Consider the following 20,439-nt stretch of genomic DNA (forward strand, 5'->3'; position numbering starts at 1 on the left):
CATCTGCACAAGCTGCCAGTTAAGTGTCTAGGATCTACAAGAAGAACATCTTGAAGATAATTCATAGATACGCTTGACATCAGATTCCTAGGTCTCAGTTCTATTTATAGTCTGGAAGGAAAATAAGTGAGGACAAAGCTAAGATCTAGTGAAACAGTAAAAGGTTTGAGATTCAGCTCCTTTAAACATGGCTGTATAGCCCATCAGACACATAATGTATCTTTTGCATTCCCAATCTGGCAGAAAATCCAAGTTCCTTGTGGACCTCCCTCCTCAGTAGTCTATTTAAGCCTTCATGGAACACAAGTTATACAGGCCTGCCTAGAAAACCTTAGTCACCAAAAAAGTGAACATCCTCTAAAGAGTTGTTTCCAGTCGCTATGGTTGACAAAAACATTACTGGGAAGCTAGACCTTAATTTATTACAAATCTTGGTTTATTGGGAGGTTCATTACAGCACCTCTATTCTCCAAGATTACAGCACATGGTGTAAAATCCTAATCCTATGTGCAGTTTCTGTAATCCCATTTATTTCACTAGCCTTTGACTGCACAGGATTGTACTATTAGACAAACATTTTGCCAATCATCTTTCTTGTTGAAGATTATCCATCCTCTTTTAAAGAGTCCTCACCCCAAGTTTCTTCAGATACTCTCTTATGAACTGCTCCATCTCAAGCATGTCCCAAAAAGCCAAATTAAGTACTTTGAAGCTCTTGGCTGTTTCTTGCTACTCTCTGCCCAAGTAGAACCATTTAAGCAAATAAAATGGTTGGTCATCGGTCAGAGAAAGAGCTGCTGCAGGATGGCCGTATGCCAAATACATTGTTTTTATCCATCAAGTGCTGGAGATCCATGACAGACTTAAAGTGCCATATGCTTCTCAGGAGCCTGCTTGTGTGCTAGGTAGAGGAAGAGAATGCTGGAAAGAGCACTGACAAGGAATATAACATCAAACCAGCGGTGGTAGAAGTTAAACTGTAATTCCCCGAGAACTTCAGTAATTATAGTGCGATACTCTAGAGGCATGCTCATCCGAATCAGAAGTACCGAAGATACAAAATACATCCCCTGGAAAGAAGATAGAGAAACATCAGAAATCCAGCAACTACAGCTGAGCAAAAACAAGAAGCATCAGCTAAAACACTCACCATGATCTGTGCCAGTAACAGAACTATGACATTGGAGGACTTGCTGCTGGAGATAGCATAGAAAAACTGGAGAAGACGATAACCACAAAAAAAAAAATCATAAGTGATTCACAGAGGATAAAACATGCACTTGAGCATTTTAAATGATGTTCATAGGATTAAAACAGAAAGTTATATTTCTGATAGCCATCATTCACAACAGGACCATCAGGCAGCAAGCTACCATCATGACCAAGAAACAGAAGTAGGGTTCTTGTAAACAGCAGCAATTTATCTGAAAAAGCTCCTGCATTTTCGTAAACTGGCAGTAGAGTCAAGGTGCTTTTTGAAACTGAACTTTCTCTCGCAGTTTCTGATGGTCTCCCATAATGCTGTCCACATTCAACTGGTATCACAGCCAAGTTACTTATTTTGGAATGCTGATAACATGAAGTTTTATTCTGCCTGAAAGCAATCCTGACTGTCCATATGCACACATTCACAGGGGGAAGTACAAGAGGACTAAGGAGGTGTTGAGGCTCATTGCTAGCACACATGGTTTGCATATAAGACATCCCTAGTTCACTTCGTGGCATCTCCAGTTAAAAGACCTTGGGAAGCAGGAGCTGGGAAACATCTTTCTCTGTCTCTGCTGTTGGAAGGCTATAGTGAGTTGGGCTTATTTTCCTTTCCTTCTAGATTGTTTTGTTCATATTCATCACATGAGTATGCAACCTGGGATAGCTGTGCCTGCTGCATTAAGAACAACCTATAACTGGAAGGTCCAAAAGCACCTTAAGGGAGATTCTATTATACTGGTAAGACATGGCATTTAAAAACAGAAGATGTTGCTCAGCTGTTCTAGCATCAAAAGTATAAACTTCCGAGTCAATTTCCAAGAATAGTAGAAATGGATATAATGTTATTATATGTTTCTTACTGTACCTTAATGATATATACAACTTCTCAGTGACTAAGGTGATGCAGTATCACTTATCTGCATTCACTTATATACCAGTGCTAAACATAAAAGTACATTGTTAAGATACCATTGTTAGATGGTTTCTAGCAGATGATTTGTAAATCCCACTATGACCGTTTTCACACACAGCTTACCTCGCAGTCACAATCCTGTTCCCTCCGCAGCGTCTGTCGTATTTCCCACCATCTGCGCCGGAGTTACAGGAAGTGCCATGGCTTTTGCGTAGCAAACGTAAACTGGGTTTTAGCAGTTTACGTTTGCTACTCAAAAGCTGCGGCACTTCCTGTAACTTCAGCGCAGATGGTGGGAAATCCGACCAGACGCTGCAGAGGGAACAGGATTGTGACTGCAAGGTGAGCTGTGTGCGAAAACGGTCTATGTCTAAATTATGATAGGTAAACTAGTAAGGAAAATTAGTAAGAAATGGCAATCTGAATTTTTGGCAGAAGAACGTCCCCTAACTCATACTTTACTATTACCTCTTATATTACCTCTCAACTAGATAACTAGACCTCCTTAATAGCAGAACTATATATTACAAAAAAGGGATTGCTACCTAAAACAGAATCCTTATTTTGCATTCTCTCCTCCTCTTCTTTAACATGTAATTTATCTTTCTTTGTGCTCTACTGTCACATTTCCCTGGCTCTTCCAAGGACAGCCAATGCATACAACCAGGACTAGAACAAACATTCAGGATAATGACAACAACTATACATCATAAAAAGGAAGGAGAAATGACACTGGGTTGTGGTTTTCAATGGCAGACCTGTGCATTTTTGTAACATGCAGTTTTCTCTAAAATTCTTAGTAGAGAGCAGTGTTTTGCCTAATTCACACACCACATCTGGCTCTGTTACAATTATTTAAAGGACCATACCACAGCTTACCTTTGTGAGTGTTATCAATAAACCTCTGATAGAGGTGACTATAATTATTCCAACAAGGATAAAGGAGATATGCTGAGACCAAAATTTTACCTGCAATAATACAATCAGGAAACAGTCACAATTCTAAAGATATTTATAGCACAAGCAGCAGAGAATATTAATTAAATAAGCTGTCTCATCTCACATATTTATGACAGGAAAACAATATCTCCTATAGAAGTGGATTAAAGGATATTTTTACATATTTTCTGTATTGCTACAGATCTTGTTAGCACTGAAAATTCAGAAATGTGTTTTTATGAAAAACCTCCAAAACATTTGTATGCTGTCTTAATGAATATGGGAACTACTGCCATCTTCTGGAGCAACAGAAAACTAGAATCCAATTCTTAAAAAAAAAAAAAAGAGCTCTGATTCAGATATGACCTTCCTGCTGGTATGGAATAACTCACTATATACAGATTTTCAGCAAGGACAAAGCACTAGATGAGCAGTTATGAAAAATATGACTCATATATGCTAACACAGACAAGCAATTTTAAACTTAATTTTTTTCACATTATGAAATTATATCCAACTGGTCCTACAAAATTTGGGAGAATATAAATGAGAGATAGATTTACAGATGGTGGTACAAAGGTAACACTCCTGCAAGATAACCCATTCAAGAAGAATTACAGCATCACTATTTACAAGTATGCAAAAGTAGATCTTTATTTTCCCTTTTGCTACTCAGCCACCTCTTGAAATTTAGCCCAAGCATGGAAGCATCCAGAGTTACAACTGCTTAATGACTGACCAATGTGAAATATCCTGATGGTATCTATTGGCATGGAAAAATCAGAATAATGACTTTATAAGAATCCAAGACTTTGCACATGCTCAGTATTATGTTTTTTGTCATTTTTCCTTCCCAGCTGACCTTTCAGATCATATCTAAAATTGCATTTAGAGACCCCTCTCAGCATTCAAAATACAGCTTCATATTGCAGTGGAGTCTGCCATTCAGAAAATATATCCAAAGCTTCCTCTGCCTGTACAGTTCTTGAATGCTAGGCATGGTTTAGCAATTACAAGATACACCAAAAGACTGCAAAGCTTTTAAACTCATCCATAAAACTTTCTGAATTGTTGACAAATTCTGTGGTGGCTTCCCTTCCCATAAATGGGCTGGGCTGAAGAATTAAACTGTATTAAGCCAACATTCATCTACCCATTAAAAAGCTATACTGACCCATATTCTAAAGGTACAAATCTTAAAATCATCATTGGACAAGTAAATGCTGGGCTTGTTAAAACACTGGATGTTTCTAATAGTAACTGATTGCTAGTCTGTGTCTAGAACTGATCTACAGCAAACCAGAGAGAGAAGAAGGGAGCTGTAGGAGATAAAAGGAAGGAGAGAAGGGAGAGGTTTATTTACATAGAGCCAAGCTATTGCTTTGGGTTGCAGCAAACTGAATCAAATACTTTTAACACCTGGGTAGGGCTAGCTTAAAGGTCTAATAAAATTCGCCCACCATAATAGTCATAATACAGAGTTGGAAGGGACCTCCAGTGTCATCTAATCCAACAATGTATTCTGTTAGTGTTTGACTTTAGAATGAATATCAAGACCAGTCAACTTTTCATGCAAGGCTGTACCTCCCACCAGAAGGTTATGCTAGCAAGTGGACTATATTATGAAGCGAAGGCGACATTTCCCATCTAAATCCAGATTTTGAAATACATTTTATTAGACCTTTAAGCTATCTCTATCCAGGTGTTAAAAGAATTTGACTCAGTTTGCTACAACCCAAAGCAATCGCTTGGCTCTATGTAAATAAGCCACTCCCTTCTTTCCTTCCTTTTATCTCCTACAACTCCCTTCTTCTCTCTGGATAAGTTTGTCATTATATCTGGGCTGGCATACTATGGTTTGCACTTTCCTGGCAAACAAAAACTGCAACCTACTATCATGGCTTTCCATTCTAGTGTATAGGGAAAGCACAAGCTGTGGTTCACTAGTTCAGATATAACTTACAAACCGTGTTTTACTTACAGCTGGGAAGGGAGAAGGAGCATGTAAGTTCACCTTGTCGTAGGATCACTTACATAATGGCAGCCCATGGCTTGGCCTTGCATCTAAGCCACGCTATATCAAATTCTGAACAGCACAAAAAGAAATAACGTGGGAGGGCTTCTGGAATCTGGCCCCACTGGCAGACCTTCCGATGGCACCTGTTTTTTGGCCACTGTGTGGCACAGAGTGTTGGGCTAGATGCGCCACTGGCCTGATCCAACATGGTTTCTCTTATGTTCTTATAAAATATTACTGAAAGGTTAAAATTGAAAACAAGTCTCACATCGAACTGGATTCCTAAATAGTTTACAGTGATTTCAATTCCTCTTGTGACTGGATCAGTTTTCCCAACTCGGTCAAACACTATATTGATTGTTGCCTGAAGAGGAAAGACAAAAATACTCAGTAACACTACAGAAAAACATTCACCAGAAGTGACACAGGATACACATGGTAGACTGTCTTTCACAGGAGACTGTCAGGCGTGGCAGAGCTTCTAAAACATACATACATAATACTGTCTTGTAACCTGACATAGATATAACACAAAAATAACTACTCTCAGATTCATAAACCCTTCCAATAGCTAAAAGTCAAACAGTTTTCAAAAACTAACTATATCACAAGAGGAGATATGGAAAGCTCTGCAGCTGCTCAACAATGAAACCTTTGCCAGACTTGTCTGTAGAATAAAAATTAGCATTATTACATACCATAAAAATTTTCCAAACACAATAGATGGAGAAAAAATAGCCCAGGAAATTAAAATATTTCCCTTGGAATGTTTTGGAGTATTCTATTCTTTCCTGCAATGAAGAAAAGGTTCAGGTTAATGAGGCATTCAGAGGCATGGTTTTCAACTAATAGATAATTAAATTTAAAAATGTGCTTCCTAAAGACCTTGCAAGACAGATAAAGCATGCTGGCTCTTTTACATATGAGAAATCAGAGATTCTATAAACCATGTAACTAAAAAAATAATCCTTTCCCAAAATAAAATTCTGTTTACACCAAGAGTTGTATACAATGTTCCCTCTAAGCTGTGGAGTCTTGTGAGCAAAAATTCTACTTTGTGAGCTCCTGGCATTAAAGCTGTAAGCTACTGCATAAATTAAGTTTGTTCTGGAGCCATCCTTCCTAAGCTAAGACAAAAATGTCTGAACCAGAGGCTAAAAAACTGTAAGCTAGCTCACACTAACTCAGCTTAGAGGGAACACTGGTTGTACATAATATTAGAGAAGTTATGAGCTGGGGAAAGCTAATTTACCTTCTACACTTCAAGAAACAGCACCTTTTTACAATCGTTGAAAAGTAGAACTTTGGTAGTACTCTTAGGTTGCAATCCTCAGCATGCTTGTCCCCAGTAAATAACATGAGATGTACTTCTGAGTAGGCCTGCTTAAGCTTGCACTCTTATTCCCTTAACAATTTCTAATTTTTTCTTTCTCCACACCCAGTCATCTCTTCTACCCACCCACTGGAAATTCCTTAACAACAGTCCCTTTAATGCGCACCTTGGTAGCGTGTAAGTCAGCTGTTTCTAGGAAAAGCTGCCGACTCAGCTCCTCCAGAGCATCTACTTCTTGCTGGATAAGTGTCAGATCTGGCGAACCAAGGATGTCAAGGACAAATACATAAACAATCCCAGCTACAAATGACACACTGGCTTACTTTCACTGTTTATCTCATAAGAGATGCTTAATGAACCTTTAAAAAAACTGCTGCATTAGCTTATGACTGTACAAAAGCAAACCTAGACTGGTCCAGAAATTATTTTCCTTTGCAATAGCTCTCTATTGCAATCACAACAGGGTTCGTCAAACCCCAGAACAATGCCAGCAGCAGGACACCAGCCAGACTGTTCCCCTTGGCACTTGGGGTTCAAGCAACCAAGGTGTTGGGAGCACTGCAGGAGAAGCCAACAGAATTGGCTTATGACCATCATTGCACCTCAAGTCTCTATAGCCACCAATGAGTCCAAGGTGAATCCCAGAGATGCTGGCAATTCCACTAGACTTGGTTAGGGTTGCCAGCTCCAGGTTGAAAAATACTTGCAGAATTTGGGGGCAGAGTCTGAGGAGGGCAGGGTTTGGGGAGGGGAGGGATTTCACTGGGGTATAATGTCATAAAGTTCACCTCCCAAAGAGGCTAGTTTCTCCAGGTGAACTGATCTCTGTCATCTGAAGATTCAGGAGGTCTCCAGCCACCACCTGGAGGTTGGCAACAGTACTGGCAAGCACCAAGCATGTCTGGCCAAGTACAACCTTCCTCTCCCCTGTGAAGGTTGAGATTATAAATGACCTTTTAACAGAGAAAGTGTGCTAATGCTACATTAGCTCCCATTAGATCAAGTCACAGAGTTTAGCATTTGCAGGCTTCAGCTACAATATTCAGTGCAGATGAATCGATAATTGAAAGTAACAGGTAAGCAGAATCTGCCAACTATACAAGTAATAAACAAATGCTTTACAAACCCCCTCACAAACTTCCTTTCACTCAAACTTCCATGGCAGTGCTCCTCTCGCTTCTGAATGTAGCCTGGAAATAAAGGATACTTTCACTGCCTGGGGAAGAGGTGGTAACACTTTTAATCATGCCCCAGAAACCAGTGGGCTTGTTGTGCACTTCTCCTCTCTGGAACATGTTTCTGTGAACCATGGCTATCCTGATTGGGAAGAAAAGACAAGCTCCTCTTAAAAAGAGCTAGACATATAAACTACAGCCAAAACAAAATTTAACGCAAAATAGTTTCCATGCCATTTGGGGATCATCTGTGGGATGCCCCAATTAGGAACTAATTAAAGAAGAGGGGCTTTTTTTGTAACCACAACACCCCCTCATCATGGAAGCAGGAAAATGCAGAGGTTTTTGCAATCTTCCATTGTTGAGTGGATTATTTTACCAATCTGTTTTTACCAAGTAGATCATTCCAACTGCATTCTATTATTTTCCATATCAAACTCCTTAAAAATTAAATTAAGAGAATATAGATCGTAACTTGTGCAAGATCAAATTTCAGCTCTAACAAAAACTCAACTTGTAAATTTTTCCTTGCAGACATGATCATCATTGCTCACGAAGCAACTAATTCTGCCCAGGAAATTCAAACTCAGCGGCACACATAAAACAGGGGCTTCTTAGAGTTCACCATAAACCATTTCCTTTCATGCTGCAAGCTCAATAAAGAAAAAGATTTGGAATATGGAAACAATGTTCATCTTCTCATATTTAACGTAAAAGCCAAGAGCAAAAAATATAATGCTGTAAAGAACCCTCTTTCCCTCTACGTTGTTAACTAACATTAAAATTACTTTGCTAGCTGTTCTAACTTCCCTGGGTCCTGAGTGCATCATAGCAAGCTAACTTCTTCAGACCAGTTCAACAATTCTGCAGCCTTTTCAACACCTTCTTAAAGTATCTGATGTTCTAAACAAGAGTGAGAATTTGTCCATCAGCATGTTATCATTTAGTGATGTAGATGCTTTAATGTGTTTCTCATACCTTTTCTTCTTGCTGATGATCATATCCATGGTCTGGAGGAGACGACGCTCCAGAGCTAGAATATCTGCATCTGTCACATTCCTGCAATAGAGAGAGAGATTATACATTTGTGTGAATATGTATGTTTGTGGATTGACTGGTATGTCTCTGTCTTCTACTGCAGTAATGGCCAATTTGCAGTCTACAGACCAAACCCACTCTCCTTTTTGCAGCATCCCACCCATCCTCTCTAATTCCACAAGAACCAGGTAAAAAACAAATGCTACACAGAGATAAAAGGAAGCAAATAGAAAACTAAATCAACATAACCGAGATAGATGGGATAGGGAAAGGGCTACTATTAACTCCGAAGAGCAATTTAGGAGAATTTAAGCTGAAAGAGAAGAAAAGGGAATACAGTGGGGTATATCCTAATTACCACAAGCAGACCAATGTTTGCATAAATGACCTTTCCTGCTCTCCCCTGCCTCTACAGTCAGTGGCCCCTCAGGAACAGCACAAGGCTGAAGTTACAATCTGCAGAGGAAGAGAGGAATCAGCTAAAAACATTCTCTCTTTTCCTCAGGCAGAAGTGTTTTTAGCCTATGGAAACCATGGTCAGGACCCATCCCAATAATCTCTTCTTCACAGGAGAATATTAACAAAAAGATCTCTTAAGCCTATTTACCTGAGAAAGTAAGACATGTAAGTGTATGGACAATTGACTGCACCAAATCCAGACAGCAGAGCCATGAGGGTCACTCCAATTACTCCCACCCGACTGATGAGCTGCTCTATAGACAGAATTCCTGACATAAAAGAAAACAGGACCAGATCAATTTCAACACTGTGTTATTGAACACAGCTACTACTATGGCAGCATTTGCACACCCCATTTTATTTTTAAGCTGCCTCTTTAATTTCAGCTATTTAACAGTCATCTCTGCAATAAGTAAAGGAATATGCAACAGGAACACTCGGCTTGCCCAAGTTACTCCTCAAATGGTGTTGCTGGGCCACCTTTTTTTTTTGGGGGGGGGGGGGAAGGGTGTCCCAAAATCCATTCAAAAATATAAATCTCTCAGGTGCCAAAAGCTTGTTTGCAATGAAGCTTCAGATATTTACACTAAAAGAGGTTGCATTTAGAACAACAAGCATGTACAGACTTTTAATACAATTTTCTCTATACTGGTCATAATATAAAAATATGCCAATTTTCTGACAAATACCTCAGTGAAATTTAGCATGTACAAACCCAAGATTCCCTACACATTACCTAACAATGGTTCTCCTTAGCCCCAGATTGGAAATGAAAAAGCTGAGATTTCATTATGAAGTGTTCCATGGGCTCAGTTATATGATAATCACAATGTAAGTTCTGAACTAGGGAAGAAAACTAACCCACTAAGGAAGCCAGAATACTAGTTTCACAATTTAACAAAGGAAAAGAATCATGCTTAAGCAAGAAAAACAGAAATCATTTACTCTCAGTCACAGATGGCACCTATCCAAGGAATTCAGAACTGCAGCTAATCCTCTGGATGTCAGATTCAACCCTAACCTACCACTGCTACAGTTCCAGCTATAAATTCTAGCTATAACAGCAACTAATTTCTAAAAAAGGAAATACAAGTTAGGATTTAAATAAAATATCAAACAGTATTTTCAAGATTAACAACATACTATTATCTCACGAAAGATCTTTAGAGGTCAGGATTCCCTTAATATGCCTGCCAGTAAAGCCCCAAGCATTTGCTACAGCATAGACATAGCAAGTAAAATAAATTAATTTTAAAATGTAGTTTTGACTTACAATGATGGCCACAGCTTTCTCCAAAGTGACCAATCCCATTTCTGGGCTATGAGTGCTTGGACTCCACAGTGGAGAAAAAGAACCAGTAACCACTGACATAGTTGCATATCCCTTCTTACACTTGCCAGTGCTAAATGAGAAAACTACTCATTCTGTTTTGGTACTAACTTGCCATCATCCTTACAAACAACCCTGTGATGACCAGCAACAGAACTTCAGAGCGCTAATAAAAAGTTTAGCAACATACACAAGTACCATGTAGATGGCAGATTCCCCTAAGGGTATTAGACCTATTATTTGCTTACAGTTCTCATGAAGGAAACTGTTTAGTGATGCTGAGGTCCCAACTTCTTCCCACAGTAATATCACACACACAGGGTACCTCCTCCCCAATCTCAAAAAACAAACAAAAAAAAATCAGTGAAAGAACATGCTTTATAGTAACTTGTTTCAGAGAGTTAGCAGTCACCAGATAATGCGAGACAACACTATTTTATCAGGAAAAGGTTAAAGATGCATCTGAAACTCACCATGTTTTGGACTGAGGATAGGAAATGGGTCTCCCAGTTTCCAGAAGAAATACATGAATGTTAACCAAACAACACAGGCAAAAAGCAGTCTATGTCTGTGTACTATTAAAAACAAAAAAGAGAAAATATAATTGGGCGTAATAAGTACACCATCTTGAAGGGCTTGAATGGTTGCACCAAGAAACTTTTGTCACAATTTTTTGTCATGATAATGTTGTGAGTACTTACACAATCGAATGTTGCTCACAACAAAGTAACCAATGTAAAAGGGCACCATGAACACTAGCACAAGCAAAATCACGCACAGGTTCAATTTCCAGTGAAAATACCGGGAGCTGAAAACAACAAAAGGATTGCTCAATATCAGTTCATAATTAGAGTGAATTCTGCTTAACACACCACCCTCTCCCTTCTCAGACAGTACTGCCTGCACAAAATCAGCCTGCAGTTACATAATGTAATTCAGCCAACACCAAGAGTGCACATAACCAACAAGTGCTCAGAATTCCTTTTTCTAACCATTCTATGAAAAGTACGTAATCAGTAACTGATACGTCAAAAGGTGCATTACCTCTTCACTTACCATATATTAGAAACTCCAGCAATCCTGTTAGCTCTCAAAACAGACAGAAGATTATGGATCAAATCTAAGCAGGTCTACTCAGAACTAAGCACCTCTGTATTTAATGGGGCTTACTCCTAAGAAAGTACTCTTAGGATTGCAGCCTACATTTATCTCCATCAGTGCAAATATAGATGCTGCTACATTTTTGTTGCTGTTCAAAAACGGCCCCAATCCCTTTTTGCATCACTGTTCTTAAAGCAAACTGGAAGGAAAAGTAGAAGACAGACCAATAGATGATTCCACTGTATCGGTAGCTGTTACATTTACCTGCTGTTTAGGATGCCAAGAATCTCAAAGATGATGAGTTCAAACATAGTGCATGAAAAAGCAAATGTGACAGAGAAGACAACCTGCACAACATATTGTCGCACCTGTAAAGTACCAGAAAGGAAAAAGTGCTTCCATAAGCATAATATTCAACATCATTTAGAAGAACAAATTACCATGAATTTAAACTTACAATGTTATTTCTATCCAAATATACAAATCTTGCTCAAATGCATCCTGCATTAATTTTTATTTATCAGTGTTATTTATCCAAGAATTATTTAGCTCATTATTACAGTTCTTTTCACTGACATTAGATTAAGTTCCACACACCAAAATGCAGAAGCCATTTTTAATGCAGAAAAATTAATTCTAAACTGCATTTTGTGACAGGGGTGAGACACAACACACTGTAAAGAAATTTAAAGCCCAGTCCTATGCATGGTTGAATACAAGTAAATTCCACCATCTTCAGTGGCCCTTATACCCAAGCAACAATGACTAGGAATGCAACCTTAAGGAACTGTGGTATTAACTTGACTTATATTACTCAAATCAACCTTCTCTCTGTTGGACTGCAATGAAGGCATCATTGGACTGCAATGAAGGTATCTATGTCAAGACAGTGTGCGATTGCAATAAAAAAAAGCCAATGCCATGCTGGAAATTATTAGGAAGGGAACTGAAAACAGATCAGCCAGTATCATAATGCCCCTGTATAAATCGATGGTGCGGTTTCATTTGGAATACTGTGTACAATTCTGGTCACCACACCTCAAAAAGGATATTATAGCATTGGAAAAAGTCCAGAAAAGAGCAACTAGAATGATTAAAGGTTTGGAACACTTTCCCTATGTAGAAAGGTTAAAACGCTTGGGGCTCTTTAGCTTGGAGAAACGTCGACTATGGGGTGACATGACAGAGGTTTACAAGATTATGCATGGGATGGAAAATGTAGAGAAAGAAGTACTTTTCTCCCTTTCTCACAATACAAGAACTTGTGGGCATTCAATTAAATTGCTGAGCAGTCGGGTTAGAACAGATAAAAGGAACTACTTCTTCACCCAAAGGGTGATTAACATGTGGAATTCACTGCTACAGGAGGTGGTGGCGGCTACAAGCATAGCCAGCTTCAAGAGGGGATTGAATAAAAATATGGAGCAGAGATCCATCAGTGGCTATTAGCCACAGCATATTGTTGGAACTGTCTGGGGCAGTGATGCTCTGTATTCTTGTTGCTTGGGGGAGCAAAGTGGAAGGGCTTCTAGCCCCACTTGTGAACCTCCTGATGGCACTTGGGTTTGTGTGTGTGTGTGTTTAGCCACTGTGTGACACAGAGTGTTGGACTGGATGGGCCATTGGCCTAATCCAACATGGCTTCTCTTATGTTCTTATGTTGGGATACAGTGGGCTGACCCTCACCTCATAGTCTTTAAATAGCTGGCGCATGAAGAACAGCCATCCAAATCCAAAGAATAGCACCTGTTGATGAAGAAAGTGGCAGATAATATCATTTCTTATTTCAATAATTGCAACATAACCTGAGAAGCTCTGATATTTCACAACTTCTCAGCAATAATATTATACAATGTGCAATCAAGGTAAGATTACAGATATAGGTGTTCTGTTGTTGCTGTTTTAATCTTTTCAGCATAAGCTAGACACATCTTCTCTTAGAGTAAGCACTCAGTATTGTGCAAAAGTCCCCCTCCCCCTCCAAAAAATGAAGCCATGCCAGAAAATGTATTGCAACAAGATACATCTCCTTCTTTATTTATTTATTAGAATATTTATATCCCACCTTTCTCTTTTGCTCAGGATGTCTTATAAACTCAAATTTAAAATACAAATAACCCTCCACAAATAACCTCCCTCCCTTCAGGGCAAAAGATGAGAACGAGAACCACAATACGCTACCCATACAGGTCTCCTTACTCTTTGACCTACAGAGAGCCATGTAAGAAGGAACAGAAAGGAGTTTATCACTGCAGCATCTTTCATACATTTAGGCTGCATCGCTTAAATAAGACAAATTTTTAAAAAGTGAAGTCCAATTTCCTGTTATATATGCTTTCAGTTATAGAATTTATGTTTAACACTTTAAAGTCATAATTTCAGTCTGATAATAGAACTTGCTTCGTAAAACTTCAATTTTCCATTCCTCAAAAAAAGGCAAATCTCAGTTAAAGCCTTTTATAACCTTTACCTCTTGCCATTCTACTCCACATCTAGGGTTGCCAGGTCTTCACTGGCCACCAATGGAGGACGGGGGGTGGGGGGGAGTAGGGTGGCCAGTTTCAGGTTGGGAAACTTCTGGAGACTTAGGGTCAGAGCCTGGTGAGACCAGGAACTTCACTGATACAATGCTAAAGAGTCCACCTTCCAAAGTATCCAGTTGTCCAAGGGAATTGACCTCTGTAGTCTGGACATGTTGTAATTTCTGATGATCCTCAGGTCCCTACTGAAAGTTGGCATGTTGGCAATCCCACCAAATCTGTGGCCATCAGCCATCAGACTTGAATAGGAAAACATTCCCACGAAAAGAAAAACAGCCTTTTTCCTCTACGAACTCAAATGCAGAGAAACTGGATGGAAGACAAGTTGAGTTCCTACATTTCATAGAACTCCAGGGTCATCTAGTTCAATCCCCTGCATAAGTGGAACAGGCTTCCTTGGGAGGTGGTAGGCTCTCCTTCCTTGGAGGTTTTTAAACAGAGGCTAGATGGCCATCTGACAGCAATGAATATTCTGTGAATTCAGGGGGAAGTGTTTGTGAGTTTCCTGCATTGTGCAGGGGGTTGGACTAGATGAGCCTAGAGGTCCCTTCCAACTCTATAATTCTAATGAGGAATTTCACAAATACTTCCCCCACACACTCCCAATGACACCTGCTCCATGCCCAGAAGATGCCAAAAAACAACAACAACCAAAACCTTCAGGATCCCTGGCAAAACTGGCCTGGAGACAAATTGTTGCCTGACCCCAAAATGGTGAACAGCATCTCCCTGGGTATGAAAGAATGGGCCATAATGCAACCGTTCCTGCCCTCCTTCTCATTATCTGCCTAAGTTCACAGAATCAGTATGGCAATCCACTTAAAAACCTCCAAGGAAGGAGAGCCCACCACCTCCATAGGAAGCCTGTTCCACTGAGGAACTGCTCTGTCAGGAAGTTCTTCCTAATATTTAGTCAAAAACTCTTTTGATTTAATTTCAAACCACTGGTTCTGATCCAACCTTCTGGTCAACAGAAAACAAGTGTGCACCATCCTCTATATGACAGCCCTTCAAGTACTTGAAGATGGTAATCCCATTGCCTCTCAGTTGTCTCCTCTCCAAGCTAAACATAACCAGATCCTTCATAGGACTTGGTCTCCAGACCCCTCATCATCTTCACTGCCCTTCTATGGACCCGTTCCAGCTTGTCTATATCCTTCTTAAAATGTGCTGCCCAAAACAGAACACATTACTCTAGGTTAGGTCTAACCAGAGCAGAATAAAGCAATACCAGGGCTTTGTTTGTAGAAAAAGTCCAGCAGGAACTCATTTGCATATTAGACCATACCCCCTGATGTCACCACTGTTTCACAAAAGACTTTTTTGTGGAAAAGGCCCAGCAGGGACTTATTTACCTATTAGGCCGCCACACCCTCTGACACCAAGTCAGCAAGAACTGCGTTCCTGCTCAAAAAAAGCCCTAAGCAATACTAATCACTTTGCTTGATCTGGACACTATACTTCCATTGATACAGCCCAAAATCGCATTTGCTTTTTTAGCTACTGCAACACACTGCTGACTCATGTTCAGTGTATTGTCCACTAAGACCCCTAGATCTTTTTTGCACATACTACTGCCATGACAAACCGCCCTCATCTTATAATTATGCATTTGATTTTTCCCACCTAAATGTAGTTTACATTTATCCCTGTTAAAATTCATTTTATTTGGTTTAGCCCAGTTTTCCAGCCTGTCAAGGTCATCCTGTATCCTGATTCTGTCTTCAACCATATTTGCTACCCCTCCCAAGTTAGAATCATCTGCAAATTTATTCCTTCATCCAAATCACTTATAAAGATATTAAACAAAACAGGTCCCAAGACAGATCCTTGAGGCACTCCACTTGTCACTCCTCTACAGGAGGATGAGGAACCATTCACAAGCATTCTTTGGGTGCAATCTGTCAACCAGTTACAGATCCACCTAACAGTAACAGGATCCAATCCACATTTTAGCAACTTGTCAACAAGAATATGATGTGAATAAACCTTATCAGGAGCCTTACTGAAATCAAAATAAGCTATGTCTACAGCATCCCTCCTGATCCAGCAAGGTAGTACCTTTCTCAAAAGAAAGACATATGGTTAGTCTGACATGACTTGTTCTTGAGAACCCCATGCTGGCTTTTAATAATCCCAGCCATCTTTTCTAAATGCTCAAGGACTGACTGCTTATTTGTTTTAAAACTTTTCCTGTTTTAGACATCAAGCTGACAGGTCAGTAGCTACACACATCCTCCTTTTCCTTCTTCTTGAGATGGGGACATCTGCCCACCTCCAAACTTCTGGCACCTCACCTGTTCTCCACCTGTTTCTCTCTCTTATTTTCTCTTGCTTCTCTGTGTTATATAAACAAGCACCACAGCCTGGTATTTCAAAAGAGAGCACTAACAAAACTACTCAGCATGATGTGAGAGCCAGGATGGTGTAGTTGTTAAGAGCAGCAGACTCAAATTTGGAGAACCAGGTTTGCTTCCCCAACATTCCACATGAAGCCTGCTGGGTTACCTTGGACCAATCACAGTTCTCTCAGAATTCTCCTAGCCCCACCTACCTCACAAGGTGCCTGTTGTATAGAGAGGAAGGGGATGTGACTGTAAGCTGCTTTGACACTCCTTAGGGAACAAAAAGCAGTATTAAAAACCTACTCATCTTTTTCATGTACACTGGCAGTTGGGAGGGAGGAGAGTCAGTAGTTCAGTGGTAGGTCACCTTTGAAAATTATAATATCTCCTACTTTCCTGTCCATAATACTTGCATTCCATCTTTTCTCTATGGCAGGGGTGGCCAACGGTACCTCTCCAGATTTTTTTTTTTTTGCCTACTACTTCCATCAGCCCCAGCCAGCATGGCCAATGGCTGGGGCTGATGGGAGTAGTAGGCAAAAAACATCTGGAGAGCTACCGTTGGCCATCCCTGCTCTATGGTGTTTCACAAGGGCACATGGGGGTTGCCCCCACTGTATTTTCAAAACAACTGTGTGATAAATTACACTGACAGAACACAGTCACCTAGCATGCTTGATGTCCAGGAAGGAACTTCAGAAATTCCAGTCCAGTGCTTTACCCATTATGCTACTCTGGCACACACATTCCCTCCAATAGCTAGTTGCTTGGTATCATCTAATGTTTCCTATCTTTCAATGAATGGATATTGAGGACGGAGACCCTAAGTTTCCAGTGACTGAGATAGCCCTTAATTATTATGAATACTGTTTGCATGGTATTATACAGAGTTTATTAGCTCAAAATACAAATATATAAGTATTCTGAAATGGTTATTTCCATGCCATGAGCCACAAGAAAATCTGTAGATACCAAGGATGACAATATAAATATTTTCATTTCTACATAGAAGCATACTCTTTGAGGTGACATATATAGTCATTAAAGTGGGAAGTATGTATCATGGTGTGGAGCACAAAACAAGGGGACAATTGCCCTTAGGAATATACTGGCCTGAATTTCCCACACTTGTATTACAGACATACCGGTAAATCCTCTCCTTAGTAATAGTGCATCTTGGGTCTTTTTTTTTTTGGGGGGGGGGGGGGTGTTGTATTTTTCGTGTGTATGTCTGCACCTGGAAGTCATGTTCACCTCTGGTGACTGACCATACTGCGGGCCTGGAGGATATTCAGGGAGGTGGCTGCATAAGCCTGCCCCTGCCTCTCAACTAGGTATTTCAAGGTCAGTTTTCCATCCAAATACTAAACTTGCTTAGCTTCCAAGATCTGACAAGATCAGGCTTGCCTGGGCTATCCAGGTCAGGGCAGTGCATCTTGGGTCTGGACAATGAAAACAACCCATGCTAAACTAAATTTACTTTCAGCATCACTTGTGAAGTCTTTCCCCCTTATTCATTTTATAAACCAAGAAAACTGAACTATGGGATTGTGGTTGGGACTATTACTCCATTTCCCCAAAGGGAGACCTTGATGTATCATGTAAGGGAGAGAGGATACGGTGCATCTGAAATGCTACTTTTAGGCCTGTATTTACACATCACGCAAGAGAATGAGGTGGTGAAATGAAATGCAACTTCAGGACCCCGGCAGATCACATTTTGGAGCGCTCCATGGAAGCTTAAAAACTCCCTGCAAAAATCTCACACAAGGAAAGAAAGAGGGACCTAGCTTTCTGGGCCATGGCACCAGCTGTCTATTTGCTTCATGCATGTTCCAACCTGTAATCCACAGTTCGCAGGTCTAAAGTGATGCAGTACTTTCTATTTTACACTCCTGTGGTGCAGAGTATTAAAGCTGCAGTACTGCAGTCCTAAGCTCTGCTCACGACCTGAGTTCAATCCCCGGTGGAAGCTGTGTTTTCAGGTAGCCGGCTCAAGGTTGACTCAGCCTTCCATCCTTCCGAGGTCAGTAAAATGAGTACCTAACTTGCTGGGGGGGGGGGGGAGTGTAGATGACTGGGGAAGGCAATGGCAAACCACCCCGTAAAAAGTCTGCCGTGAAAACGTTGTGAAAGCAACGTCACCCCAGAGTCGGAAACGACTGGTGCTTGCACAGGGGACCTTTCCTAAAAGGGCAGAGTGATAGTTGTGTTAGTGTGTTACAGCAAAATGAAACACCGGTTGCACGTTAAAGAAAGTTTAATTCAACAGAGCGTTTCGTGAGCCAGAACTCACTTCATCACAAGCCTGCATGGAGACTCCTCTTTTATTCTCTTATACAGTATGCCCAACGGCACTTCCGGAAGTAACAGAAGGAACTACCACCCCCGCTTTTTTTTTCTCGGTCTATGACGCAAGGAAGCGAGCCTCCTCCGTCATCCCCCACGCGTACAGAGGGAGCGGGGCGGAGCCTCATTACCTGAGATACCACCATGATGCTGGAGTCGATCAAGAAGCTCATGGTGATGGAGAGCCGCCGCCGCCCCCCTCCCCCCCGTCCCGCTGGGGAGGGACAGGGAAGAGCCGCCTTTTCCTCTTCCCGCTCGCCCCGCCGCTTCCCCTTGCGACAAGCGAGGCTCACAAGTGTCACTTACAACGGCCGAGTCCCGCCTCCCTTTCGTTGCCTCATTAGCGCTGCTGGGCTGTGTTGATACAGGAGGCGGGGCAGTTCACAGCGCTTCGAGGTAGCGGAAGACGCAGGACGGAACGATCAGAGATGGACGAAAACCCGAGGACTACAGAGCCAGAACTTCCGGTGGCGTCGCTCTACGCCTCGCAGCTCTATGGTGAAAGTCCGAAGTAGTTTAAACGGGGAGTTCCGTTTTACATCGGAAGTGTCAGTAAAGGGAGACGTTAGGTCTCCAGGTGGTGATGGGTCTGGGAATTTGGAAGTGACCTTAGTCGAAGTAACCGAGCTGAAGGAGTGCAGCTTGGCGGTGGAGAAGACGCGAAGCACCTGGCTCAGGGGGGCGGTCTTCGTGCGTTAGTTTGTTAGGGCATACATTACTTTGATCTGAAACTCTAGAAAGCGCCCATTGGTGTCTGGAGCGCTGCTTTTATTCGCTATTTCGTACTGTTACTCTAGAGTAAGGCTTCGCGGTACCCATGCAGAGTTTTGTTGGTTTTAGAATACATGTTCAGGAGAGGCTTCAGTGTGTGCGTGGTGAATAAGTTGAGAGCAAGTGTGATTGTGTAGTGGTTGGAACGCAGGCTCTCCACAGCTCACTTGTCTATTTCAGCATCACCTACTGACAGGGTAGAGTAAAACGGAGTCGGAGACAAGGAAGCCAGTATATACTTTAAGAGAAAAGATTAGATAAAATGCACAAAATGGCTAGAGTTGTGTACAGATTTCATGTCAGCCTTAAGTGCAATAAAAGCTTAGGGTGGATAACTTCCTATAGAAATAAATTATCTCCCTTTACAGTTTATATATACAATTCAGTTTTGCTGATTCATGGGTGTTTGTAAGTACTGTGTTTACACTGCTTACTTTTATTGCATTTTATTTTAAAATTTATTTTAAATATTTATTAGCAGCCATTCTTTATGGTGCTCAAGACAGCATATAATATAGGTACAATACATAAAATCATTAAAAACATTTTTGAAACTTTAAAATCACAACTCAGGACAGGTAGTAAACTTTGCTTTATTTAGGATCACATTTAGTCATCTGTCTGCTAAAGGTCAAAAGAAAGGAGGCCAGGTGCAGCTCTCTGAAGAGGTTGCTCCTAATTTGGGTCTGCCACTGAAAAGGCCCTCATGTACCCACCAAACATGCTTCTTTGATTAATTGGGCAGTCAGGAGGGCCTCTCCCTGGGGTCTTAATTCTGGGACAGGAATCCATGTTCTGCGGTATAACATAACATCACTAGATCTTGCAATGCAGGGACATCTGTTCCTCCCCTTTTCTTTCTTCTTGTTGGTACTCATGAGTATGTATCTGCCAACTAAATAAATTGCATTGGACTCTGG

The 20,439-nt window shown here is 40.8% G+C and overlaps 1 protein-coding gene across 2 annotated transcripts; it reads right to left on the reverse strand.

Annotated features, from left to right (window-relative positions):
• Positions 1-414: 414 nt before the first annotated feature.
• On the reverse strand, positions 415-19,220 carry GPR89B (G protein-coupled receptor 89B). Of its 2 annotated transcripts, XM_060234441.1 has the most exons (14): positions 18,880-19,220; positions 13,201-13,260; positions 11,779-11,882; positions 11,115-11,221; positions 10,887-10,988; positions 9,232-9,352; positions 8,565-8,645; positions 7,619-7,728; positions 6,578-6,666; positions 5,777-5,869; positions 5,347-5,442; positions 3,002-3,091; positions 1,151-1,216; positions 415-1,070 (listed from the first exon to the last, which is right to left on the reverse strand). In XM_060234441.1, the coding sequence occupies exons 1-14, from the start codon at positions 18,919-18,921 to the stop codon at positions 864-866; spliced, it is 1,368 nt and encodes a 455-aa protein (XP_060090424.1). In that variant the 5' UTR covers positions 18,922-19,220; the 3' UTR covers positions 415-863. The 2 variants fall into 2 exon arrangements, with proteins under 2 accessions (XP_060090424.1, XP_060090425.1); XM_060234442.1 differs by lacking the exon at positions 11,779-11,882 and having other exon boundaries at positions 18,880-18,952.
• Between the last annotated feature and the right edge of the window lie 1,219 nt (positions 19,221-20,439).

Source organism: Heteronotia binoei, chromosome 3 (genome assembly GCF_032191835.1).
Source record: "Heteronotia binoei isolate CCM8104 ecotype False Entrance Well chromosome 3, APGP_CSIRO_Hbin_v1, whole genome shotgun sequence".
Taxonomy (NCBI): domain Eukaryota; kingdom Metazoa; phylum Chordata; class Lepidosauria; order Squamata; family Gekkonidae; genus Heteronotia; species Heteronotia binoei.

Excerpts from the sequence above, each read along its gene's own strand:
- GPR89B (XM_060234441.1), bottom strand. The coding sequence starts at position 18,921 with ATGAGCTTCTTGATCGACTCCAGCATCATGGTGGTATCTCAG. Across the intron at positions 13,261-18,879 it reads GCATCATGGTGGTATCTCAG|GTGCTATTCTTTGGATTTGG; the intron begins GTAATGAGGCTC and ends CTTCATCAACAG. Across the intron at positions 3,092-5,346 it reads ATTTAGGAATCCAGTTCGAT|GTAAAATTTTGGTCTCAGCA; the intron begins GTGAGACTTGTT and ends GTATTATTGCAG.